This window comes from Eptatretus burgeri, chromosome 6 (genome assembly GCF_056783735.1).
Source record: "Eptatretus burgeri isolate ZD-2024b chromosome 6, Ebu_testis_v1, whole genome shotgun sequence".
NCBI lineage: Eukaryota > Metazoa > Chordata > Myxini > Myxiniformes > Myxinidae > Eptatretus > Eptatretus burgeri.
In genome coordinates this window covers 42,951,161-42,963,834 of record NC_140966.1, presented here as the reverse complement: position 1 = coordinate 42,963,834, position 12,674 = coordinate 42,951,161, and the positions used below count along the sequence as shown (strand labels likewise).

General features: G+C 41.7%; 1 protein-coding gene across 4 annotated transcripts in view; it reads right to left on the bottom strand.

Annotated features, from left to right (window-relative positions):
• Positions 1-424: 424 nt before the first annotated feature.
• GTF2F1 (general transcription factor IIF subunit 1) overlaps positions 425-12,674 on the bottom strand; it is a 48,848-nt gene continuing 36,598 nt past the window's right edge. For 2 of the 4 annotated variants that reach the window (XM_085884761.1, XM_085884760.1), the window contains exon 13: positions 425-806. In XM_085884761.1, the coding sequence (XP_085740887.1) occupies positions 596-806 (211 nt within the window). In that variant the 3' untranslated portion in view covers positions 425-595. Of the gene's footprint in view, positions 807-2,010; positions 2,060-12,674 lie in introns of those variants that run through there. The other 2 variants (XM_085884763.1, XM_085884762.1) reach the window with 1 other exon arrangement.

The following is a 12,674-nucleotide window of genomic DNA, read 5'->3' as shown; positions in this document are numbered from 1 at the left end:
GTTTTCCGATTCCATCAGCCCTAATAATGCTGGACCAAACTTGTCACAATACTGAATTCCTGCGTTGCCAATTTAAAAAACAGAATTAAAATAATCTGCCGATGTCATCAGGATGGATCAAATCCGAGCTTGGAATAGTAATCTGTAGAAATAAGCCAGAATAATTACAACTCATCACAATAAAAGTTTCATTAATAAATCCTTGGTGGGAGGTGGGAAGGGAAAAATACTAAAAATTAAAAAAAATAAATAATAATAATAATAATAACAACAATCGCTCAGCTCTGTGGCATGTAATATTACACGAGGAAATGCATTGAAACTTCAAAAACAAAATTGTATGAGCCCCCTAGATATTTTTTCATTACAATAATTATTTTGCCAAACAACATTTTATGAATTTCAAAACAAAAATCAAATAGAGTTTTGTTAAAAAGCTGTTGCTGTTTTATTTCTAATATCAGTTACACAAGATGCAAAAACAACATCCAAGTCCATATGAAATCATACATGCTGCATTTTTACAACCAAAGTTTGCAAAAAAAACCCAGCAACATCAGCAACTACACAGATTTATATCAACAGGGTGCTGCATTTAGCTGCTCTCTTTCAGGAAAAAGTGCATTTTGTCGTTGATCGTTTTCCGGTCTGGGTTGAGTCTTTTAAGAATCTGAGCGATGATGTTCACAGTTTGCTCACTGCTCAATCCAGTCTTCTTCGTCTGGAACTTCTTCAGCAAATCCTTTGTTGTCATGGGCTTGCGTGACAAGTATCGCCGTACTGCATCCTCTGTAAGCTGCACTTCTCTGCGTACATGATGGAGAAATTGATGAGAAACTGAGCTCTCAGTACAGGATTTTTTTTTTTTTAAACCAAAAAACATTCGTCTTAAAATTATTTTTCTGTCACTTTTATACCGCTCAAAAAAAATACTTTAGCCACAGTTTATGTGTTTATGCTTATGCGAGATATACCAGTATCAGGAGTTCTATTACGACTGCACAAATGAAAGCAACAGGAAGAAGTGGTTTCAATCTAGTATTCAATTTCATCTCTATAAAAGGAATTAATTCCTTAAATTTTTGTGCAACACCTGGTTGCGCTCATCACATTATTTCTAGGAGGTGTGGTGATCCTGCAGTTTAGGGCAAGAATTTGGAATTTTGCTAAGGTGCTGACGATAATTGCCTACTCTTTGGTAAAGACACAGTGATAATAAACATCTACCAGCGCCCAATGATTGTAGACACGTCGCCCAGTTTAACATCCCATGTGGAGGATGGCATTCATTGAGGCAAGTCCCACCGGAGAAACACCAGGGTGACAGTTTATAGGCTGATTGGGAATTTAACTCAAAGCAAAGGAGAGTATATTTCTTCTGAGCAATCTCAGCAACCCAGTATTAATGGAATCAAATGCATTCCTGGGATGCAAGTGGTTTAAATTGCAGCACAGCTTATGCAACATTCAAGATTGTTTACAAATACAAATTAAAATATGTTGCATCAAACTACCAAATTTTTTTTGGCATACCAGTCAATACTTTTTGCCCTGCAAGTCCAGGCCTTGACTTGTACTCAGAATCGCACCTCTATAAGATATGTTGAAACTAGGAGGGCACTCGGTAGAGCGCATACCTCCGCCACGTGATGCCCGATCCATGAGAACATATTGGGCCCAATACATTTTTGAAATATCATGCTATACAGTACTATATTGTTTTTGGCCCGATCCCTCAATGGTGAAGAATCACTTTAGAAATCAAATAACTCTCGTATCCTAATCCGGATTTGGATCTTCACCAAAACTGGATCAATTATTCCTTGCCACACCAACAACATGCCCACCAAGTTTCATCAGAATCCGTCCACAACCTCTTTAGATATCGTGCTATAATCGTTTTTGGCCTGATCTCTCAACGGTGAAGAATCACTTAAAATATTCCAGTTGCCGGATCCTGATCCGGATCTTCATTAAAATCAAATCGGTTTGTTCTTGTCACACACCAAACCTGTCCACAAAATTTCATCCGGATCCATCAAAAACCTTTTGAGATGTCCTGCATACAGACTAACAAACAAACAGACAGACAGACAGACAGACAGAAAGGGGTGAAAACATAACCATTCACCTTCAGTGATGGATTTAAAAATATTTAAATTCCTAATGCATCTGAAAGGTTGTCCCACAGAGCAATTCATATATGCACAGACAGCTCATAAATATTCATGACCCTGGAAGTACTGTTGCTCATGATGCATTGGTCCAGAGCAATAGAGGTTCTTCCCTGATAATGACTGACAGGTTTGCTAACTATCGTAGTGTTATACTCCAAAATCAACTTATCTATGAATGAAGGAAAGAAAAATGGAGAAATTAGCCAAGTTGACTTGTATTCCACATCGACATATATGCTACACACTCACACTCTCGTGTGCAGCCTTGTGGCTGCTGGTTGCCTCATTGATTAGGGACATGGCTTTGCCACCAATGCAGCACCCCTATTACCAATACACTGGTGCTCATTTCGCTGACCTCAGAAGGATGACAGGTTGAGTCAACCATACCTATTGTTCATTCAGCGGCTGATCGGGCTCAAACTCAGGACTCCAGGATCCCAAGCCAGCCGCCCTAATCGCTAAGCCAACGCCAGGCTTGACGACTTACACATTAAACAATAAGGTAAATATAATTTGAAAATACAATTTTTTTTTTAATATGAGGAAAAAAATTTTTATAATGAACAACAATTTAGTGCTGGAATCTTCAGAATAACAAAACTTGAATGCTAGTGACCTTGTTATTCTTTTTAAAAAAATTAATCAGTGAATTAATTTAATTGAATGCCTAAAAACGTACAGCTATGGACAATTTGGACAGAAATTAAACGCACATGTCAACTACATGTCTAGAGGTTAAATGTTAAATCAAAATGAAAGTGAAATGTGGAATAAAAGCGAAATTAGACTGCATTTTATCAAAAAAAAAAATTGACATCACTTTAAGTGCTTCAACAAAAAAACAAAAAACAAAACCTTATATTTTTGGTATTCGGAAAGATTGGAAACTTGTATATTAACCGTAACAGCCAATAAAAAAGACATTTCAGTGCTTTCAAGGGCTTAAAAATAAATTGAAGACATTTAAGCAAGTTGTCCAATATTACGCACCGCGTTAAAGGAAAACGATAAGAACATCCTCAGATAAAACTTTCTATTTTTGGGAAGAGGAGATAAAGGTGATCTTATATGTTAACTTTCATCTGTGAGTTGAAATAAAGATGTTTGACTTCGAAGTACACTACGTTACAAAAAAAAAATGCAGTAAACTTCGCATAGAGATGAGCAACTCCAGATTACCATTAGGAGCAAATTTGAAAAATATTTTTAAAGATTAATTGTTATTACCATCGCCGAAGGAGAGGGTATTGCATTTGGGTCCGTTTGTCTGTTTGTTTGTTTGCACAGAACTTTAGTCTTTTTATCCACAACCGCTTGTCTGATTGAGATGAAATTTACCATAGGACTCCTCATGTAGAATGCCAAAATGAAAATTATGTCAAAAGTCACATGGTGTGGCTGCAATGTTGGAAAAATGCAAAAAATTTGGATCTCTCTATTTCTGAAACTGCACCAAGGAAAATATTGAAACTTGGCACATGGCAAGTACTCCTCATGGGGAATAAGTCTGATTTCTTATGACATCACAGGTACCTGTGTGTGGTAGGTGTGTTATGTGTGTGTGGTATAACCACAGGTGTGTTATGACATCATAATCGCATATTTAGAAAGCTACATCTGATCAGTATGAAATTTTTTGAGTCATCGAGGAATAAAATGGTCCAGAGAAAAAAAATTTTACATCATCGGTCATGTAATTCGGCAGCATTATCACTGAAAAAGAAATAATAATAAAATTTCTGAAGTGGCTAAACAGATCAAGGCGAAACTTCATACACATGACCGCCTATCCATGAGGAACCATGAGGAATGCCTATCCATGAGAAAAAGAATCACAAATATGACGTCAGAGGTCACATACAGTATTTTGGAAGTCCTATTGGATTTACCCTACAACATATTTTTTTAAATCTTCTTCTCCAGAACGACTAGACAGATCGAGGGGAAACTTCACATAAATGTTCCCCAAACTTTGGGGATACCACGGTATTCACAAATAATTGATGTCACATGATCTGGCATCCATATTGGATCGAGCGAAAATCTTAAGTTCTTTTTCTTGAACTGCATAATCAATCGATGTGAAACTTCACAATTATGATCTAGTAGTGATGGGGAATATATGTTTTAAATTTGAAACTGATTGGATGCATTGCATTGCCTGACAGCCAAAATTATTTAATTTTTCTTGATCTGGGTTCATTTTAATTTTTGTATTTTTTTTAATAAGGCTCACTTGGCTGTGCCTGGATGGATTTGAGGATGGAGGAGCAGCAGCTGAAATGCTAAACCTACCCAGGTTCCTCCTGATGCCTTCATCTTTGCTTTTTTCTTGTTTGGGTTCCTTCTGATTACTCTAATGCAGGACTGTACTGTACCAATTTGGTCTTCCATTTGATTTGAATGGAATTTATTTTAATCCCATTCTAAATTCAATTGAATGATAATAAAAATATGTCATGGGTCAGGGCCATTGCATGCAGTTTTGTGTTCTGCCTGGAACACAGGCATCATCCCACACTAGCATAACCCACGCTCTGCGCGACATGTTGGGGTGGGTGTGTTTGAGAAAGGAACTGATGCAGAGTATCAGTAGTAATTTTACTTTAATGCAGTAAGTGGAATACGATTTCACTGTTTCAGAACCATTTTATTTACTTTTTTTGTACCATGCACCTCATATTATATGGTCTTTGAGATAATGTAAGCCGAATATCACGTTACTCGAGCGCAGAACAAAGTCGAAGATAGCGCGACATTAAACCACAAACTCAGAAATAATATACAAGATGACTGGAAGAGGGGTCTTATTGTCCATCTCTGGAAAGGGAGGGTGATCACCAGGACTGCAACAACTACCAAGGGGTGGTGTTGCTCAGTGCACGGCAAGGTCGTTGCTTGGATAATTATTGATAGAGTTCGCCACCATCTGCTTGAGCACCAGCGTCCATAGCAGTCAGGCTTTACACCAAATAAGTCAACGATTAACCGTATCCTTGATCTTCAGGTCCTCACCGAACACATAGTAGAGTTTCGGCACGGGCTGCTTGCAGCCTATGTTGATCTCTTCAAAGCGTTCGATTCAGTGAATCGGGATTCCCTCTTGAGGATTCTTTGTCTTCATGGGGTGCCACCAAAACTTATCGATCTGATGCCTGAACTATACTCTGGTACTGAGTGCTGAGATGTGGTGATACCACCTCTGACTTATTTCCAGATGTTACTGGAGTTTGTCAGGGGTGTGTACTGGCCCCCATACTTTTCAGCACTTATATGGACTGGATTCTGGAAAGGATGTCGAAAAGATCAAGCTGTGGAGCATCGTTTGGGATTGTCAAGGTCTCTGACCTTGATTTCACAGAGGATGCAGTCATCTTTGCGGAGACTCTAGATATTCCTTTTGGGGCCCTCGGGGTGCTGAATGAGGAGTCAAAGCCACTGGAATTATGGGTTTCCTGAGTCAAAACTAAGATCCAGGCTTTCAATGACATCTTGGATGCTGCCATCTTGTCTGTACCTGTTTGTGGTGAGGATGTTGAGGTCACAGAGATATTCACTTACCTTGTAGTCGGGTCAATTTATGACAAACAACCACCAAACCCACAACAAATTGCAACAAAAGGTTTCTCAGTGGTTATCATTCCTACTGGATATACTGATCAATAGAAAAAAAGTCTACCAAAATCTGACATCTGGAAATGGGTTAAAACAGTCATTTTCAAGATGGCCGCCACCGGGCTTTGAAATAACTAAAACAGCTATAACTTCTTCAAAAATTGTGATAAAAACATAATTGTTGGTTCTGGTCCATGGCTTTACTGGATCAGCAATCTACTGGTGTCAATAAAATTTGGATCTGATCAGTATTTCACCTGAAATCCAAGATGGCGGCAAAAAATGAAGGGCGTAAAATCAATAAATTGTCTCTATATAATCAAACCTCTGTTAGGCAATCACCCAACATTTATCAATTTCTAACAAAAAAAAAACATCCTGGAACTGGTGTACGGTGAAAATGCTGTAGTTCATATGATGTCCGAAAAATCTGTTCAGAGGGCATTCCGAGTACTGGTGAGCAAGTGTCTACATCGAATTATTGTGGCATCTGGAGTAGAGGAAAATCCTGAGTTCATGCTCCAAGTAGAAGAGATTGAGAAAATGTATTCGTCCTTGCTAACGGGTGACATCTCTCTTGAAAGTTTTGAAGAATCAGCTGCAATTGTGATGATCACTGATGAACTTGAAAAAACAAATCTGAACTTGCTGCACAATCCAAAACGAGTAAGCTGTGGCTGGGTTATCAGAAAATGCTCCATACTGCTCGGGCAATGATCAAGGCAGAACGCAATGGGTATTGGAAGGATCACTTGCAAGCTGTTGCTGATGCCTTGCCAATATTTGCAGCAGCTGGACACTACGACTACCAGAAGTCCGCTTATCTCTACGTACAAGAAATGAGTGAACTGGAGAGCAAACACCCAGATGTGTATAAGAAGTTTCAAAATGGCTTCCACGTGATCCAGCGAACAAACCAGTTTTGGGCAGGCCTCAGCTGTGATCTAGTCATCGAACAAACACTCATGAGATCACTAAAGAGCACCGGTGGCTTGACTCATGGCAGTAAGATGACAGAGGAACACCTAGCATTGTGGACAATGTCAACCCCCACAACATCTGAGGTCAACGTCGCCATGCAGGACTTCAATGATCTCACATACGCAACAAGCGAACAGCATAAAGAAGCAACTGGTGCCAGAATTGAAAGACATGCATTCGACCTCTCGAAGATAAGCACAAAGCTGAATGCATTTTCACCTTTCTCCTCTGATCCTACATTGAGAAATATCATAAAGGTATCGTGGCAAGCAAAGACATCAACGTGCATGAATATGAAGCTGTTGGGAACAAAATAATCGAGAGAATGATTGGACAACCTGTGTTTTCCTTCTCCATCAAGAGGACAGAGAAAGCAAAGACCCTGGGAAATTCTAATGCTCTCCAGGTTGCTCCTCATAGAACCATCGACTCCAGTGTGCTATTCCAGGGATTCCTGGTGGTATCCCAGATAGGTGATTTGTCACTTGAGGATGTGATGAGTTTTGAACTCAGTCCATACCCTCCATCCCTCTTTGAGGACAACAAGATCTTGAGGAAGGCCGACAAACCTCAACTCGCTCAAGCCGTCAATGACCACTGTACCAAGGCACTGGCATGTGAAGGAGTACCTTACACCACACCTTCAGCACACCTTAAGACTGAAAGGTATGTTCTTGATGGTGGATCCTTGCTGCACAACCTCAAGTGGAAGAAGGGAGATACATATGGCAAAATAGCCAGAGCATATGTGGACTTCACAACAAAACACTATGGGACAGCAACTGTTGTCTTTGATGGCTATTGTGCATGCCCTTTGATAAAGGATAACACTCAGCAGAGACGGGGACAAGCCAACAGCTATCCGACTGTGAACTTCGCCGGAGAAACTGAATTTGACGGAAAGAGAGATGAATTCCTATCTGTCAGCAGTAACAAGCAACAGCTGATCACCTTAATAGGTGATCAGCTGAAGAAAGTGGGCTGCATAGTTATTCAGGCAGAAGGGGACGCTGATGTGGACATTGCCAAGACAGCCGTAAACAGCATAATTCTGTATTCCACCACACTAATCGGAGAGGACACAGATTTGTTGATGCTTTTGCTCCATTACTGTACACAAGATGGAAAACCACTATATTTCAGGTCAGACAACCAGTCAATAAGCAATCTGAAAGTATATGACATCAATCGGATGAAGCATCTTCTTGAGAATAAGTTGTGCACTCAACTATAATTCCTGTACGCCTTCACAGGATGTGATTCAACATCTCGTGTGTATGGCATTGGGAAAAATCAGTCTTTCAGAAACTCGTGGAAGATGATCAAGGCCTCCAGTTGTGTGCAGATACATTCACTTCGAGAGGCGTCAGCCACGCTGAAATAAAGAAACTTGGCAGCCAAGCGATGGCCGTTATATTTGGTGGGGAGAGCACAAGTTCTCTGGCAGCCATGCGTTACAAGATATTCACAAAGAAGGTCGCTGCTGCTAAGTCTTTCGTTACACCTGAACGTCTTCCCCCAACGGAATCTGCCACCAAGTTTCATTGTCTCCGAGTGTACTACCAGGTCATGGTTTGGCTGGGAATGGAGGGTGACCTCAATCCTCTGGATTGGGGCTGGGGACTTGAAGACAATCGATTTGTACCTATCATGACTGCCATGAATGCTGCACCAGACACTCTTCTGAAGATGATACACTGCAACTGCACCACTGCTTGTGACACACCCCGTTGCAGCTGCAGAAAGAATGGGCTTCCGTGTATGTCTGCATGTGGATCATGCCAAGTGACGTTTTGTGACAATCCACTAAATCAAGCCTCTGAGGAACTAGAGGACAGTGATGAGGACTGAAATTGTAACCTAAACTGCCATTATGTAATGTTCACAAATAAAGGTGTTCAGTGGCACCAGGTGTTCAGTGATTTTAGCTCAGATGGAAAATTTATTGATTTTTGCACTCTTGAATTTTGCCGCCATCTTGGATTTCATGTTAAATACCGATCAGATCTAAATTTTATTGACACCAGTGGATTGCTGATCCATTAAAACCATGGACCAGAACCAACAATTATGTTTTTATCACAATTATTGAAGAAGTTATAGCTGTTTTAGTTATTTCAAAGCCTGGTGGCGGCCATCTTGAAAATGACTGTTTTAACCAATTTCTAGATGTCAGATTTTGGTAGACTTTTTTTTCTGTTGATCAGTATATCCAGTAGGAATGAAAACCACTGAAAAACCTTTTGTTGCAATTTGTTGTGGGTCAGGCGGTATTTTGACCCGACTATTGTCAGTGATATTCATGTCTCTGCTGGCTGTGAGCCAGAGGTCAATAGACGTCTGGGTCGGGACTGAGGAGTCATGGATTCACTGGAACATGGGGTGTGGCACTGCCGGTACCTGTGCAGGATGGCAAAATTCCAAGTCGTCACGTGCTTGGTGCTTCCATTCTTGTTCTATGGATGTGAGACTTGGACTCTGACAAGGGATCTGAGACAGAGACTCAACTCATTTCGTACCTGGTCTCTTCGTATAATCCTTGTCTATCACTGGTCGGACTTTGTGTCCAATGAGCAGTTGCTGAGAGACTCAAATGAGATTTGTTACCTGCATAGTCCATGAGCATCAGCTGCAACTGTCTGGACACGTGGCTCGTTTTCCTGATGCTGATTCTGCTCACCAGATTCTCTCAGCGAGGGAGCCTGGTGAGTGGAGGAAGCCAATGGGCCGACCACGTGCCTTGTGGTTGCATCAGGTTGATCGGAATCTCAAGGAGATGGGGATGGGCCAGGCATCTGCCCGAGGGATGGCCAGACGGGGGCCCCTGGTGTACCGGCGCAAAGTGGACGCAGCAATGCGCTGCTCCGGCACATGCTCCAAGACCTGACCTGATATGACATGTAATCACTGTTAACAGTTATAAAGTGGCAGGTCTAGGTTATGTCTCTTATTAATTATGTAACACACCAGTACACAAACATCACACAAAACTACACAAACACCACACAAAATTCCTGGCCAGGGTCTGCAATCTCTGATTGCTCTTTAAAAAAAAATAAACCAATGTCACCCGCAGGGTGCCCCGTATCTTTGCCAAAAGGTGACCACGTATGACTTCATTAAGGTCACACTGAGGTGAACAGAGCTGCTATCCACCAGGAGCGACTCCTTGAGGAATATCTGCCTACGAGAGATTCCGCCTATGCCTATGGAATATCTGCCTATGAGAATCATTCTACAGAGTAACCATGAAAAATATGCGTTTGTCTCATAACGTCACCAAATGACGTCATAATGTCTCAAGCTTGACATATCAAGAAAGCACTCATCGAGGTGTTCAATTTGAGGTACTACACGATATGGTTCCTAAAACTTGAAAATTTGACTTAAGGCACTAACCATGAAGGTCAAGGCCAATCGCCACCAAAAATGAATCAGCTGAGCGCCAGACCATGAACTATATTCCCATGAAGTTTGAAGACGATCCTATCAAAATTACTCAAAAAATAAGGGTTTCGTCGACTCCCCTGATTTGTGACAGTGACCTTGACCTTTGACCTTGACCTTCAAAATTTTATGCGCTGAAAGGGACCTCTATAGGGCTCTGATATACGAAGTTACAAAAATTTCCAATGATAACTGTGCTCTGCAGAGTGATTTATACGTGATTACAGACAAAAAAAAAACAAAAACATACAAGCTGACTAACATATCTTGCAAAAACTTCATTTTGGCAAGATAAAAATGTTTTGGATTACTTTCTGTTGAGGAAACAGATTCTGACCATATTTAGAAGATTCTGGAACTTATTTTATCCGTAAATAGAGTTTAAATCGTGAATTCTGCTCCATATTTATGCTCCAATTTATTTATTGTTGCGCAGGAACAACCGACCATTTTCTGTGCTCGTATCAATCCCCTTCACACTGCGATATGGTTTGTTTAAAAAATGCATGTAAAATTACGTGTCCCGAACAATAACAAAAAACAAAACTGTTTTTTCCATCCATGTCATTGAATTTCAATTGCTATTCAATTTCAATACTTTACAAATATCTATCTATCTATATACAGTCATGCGCCGCATAACGACATTTCGGGCAACGAAGGATAGCATATACGACGGTGGTCCCATAATCGCATTTACGACGGTGATCGCATATACGACGGATCTGCCAGCTCCATTATAATGGAGCTGAAAAATTCCTATCGCAGAGTGATGTAGCTGACGTAGCGCTGCCAATCGTATAAAAATAGCACGTACAATTATGTACAGTACATAATACTTCATAATGATAATAAACGAGTGTGGCCCCGTTATAATACGATTGTTGAGGTCCATAAAATGTCATCGCGAAAAAAGCAGGGTCGTGCTAAATCGGGATTCAAGGAATTCGGCTTTCAAACTGAACCAATGTTTGCACGTTTACCTTCTAGCAAACAAATTACCTTTGCATTAAAGAATTCCACGAATAAATCGTTGTTGTTACAGTCAAAATTAAAACACAAATTTATTTTTAGTGAAGCTTTTTATGTTGTTAAAACAATCGCACTGTTCCGAAAATAGATATCACAATTGACAGGTGCTCGTTTCTTCATTTATAAATTATAACATCAATGCAATGATTATGTATTTATAAAATCCAAACGCTATTCATTCACCTTTCTATAATCGATGGGAGAGGAGATTGTAAGCTACCGCTCACAACACCGATGCCCGTCATGAAAAGCACAAAGGTAAAACGAACATGTCTTCCGTCTCTCTTGGATGTGTGTTGCAATTGCCGACAGTATTTGTGGTGTATGGGCATAGAGCGCTGAGGGGGCGTGGAGGAGTTGTGATAATAGTCACGTGGCTCAGCATGCATTTTCTGTTCGCGCCCACTAGAGGCTCTGAGTAGTGCGCATCCGAGTTCGCAATAAACAGAGTTACGACTACACATCGACTCTCCGTATCTCACTGCACCTCGGACACTACAATTGGCGACGATGGATTGGGATCGAATCACCACTCATGGCGGAGTGCATGTTTTCGTCGACAATGACCGAGTTGTTTCCGGAGCAATTGGATTGCCAGGCGCACACGGCGCCGGGAAAATCATCGCAGCTCGCGCGGTACGAGTTCGATCACCTGGCAAGGAGCCCGGGGGAACGTATCACGAGTTTCGCTGCGCGGGTGAGACATCTCGCCGTCGCCTGCAAATTCACGTCGAGTGAACGGCAGGCCAGGCTCAAAGATCGTTTTATTGCTGGATTGCCAGACTCGGACATGGTTTCGGCGATACTATGGCTGGGGTGCGAGGACATTACATTCAATTCGGCAGTCGGAACGGTATCAGCCATCGAACAGACGCTGAGAGATGTCCGAACCATTGCCGGCCAGAGTCTCACAGGTGGTCCGGAGGTCCACGTGGCGTGGGACAACCCCGATGACCCGGGGCAAGACCTGCAACCTGTGCGAGACCACCCCGACGACCCGGAGAAAGACCTGCAACCTATGCGAGGTTTTGTGCATGACGTGCGCTTTTACGTCCCGGAGCGGGACCTGCAACCTGCACGGGGCAACACAGTCGACCCGGAGCAGGACATGCAGCCGATGATGAGCATGTTTTCAATTGGTCCAATGGTAACAAGACCAATGACAGTGGAGATCGAGGTGAACAAGACACCGATCGTTTTTCAAATTGATACCGGGGCCGCGATGTCGATCATGGGCAACAAGACCGCTCATAGACTCCACGGTCTTCACCTTATCATGTCTACCCTCACGCTGTACACGTACACCGGCGAAGCGATTACGCCACTTGATATGACAGACGTATCGGTGACCTACCAAGGTCGAAGCGCCGTGCTCTCGCCGTTTGTGGTACGAGGGGAGGGCCGGCGCTCCTGGGCCGA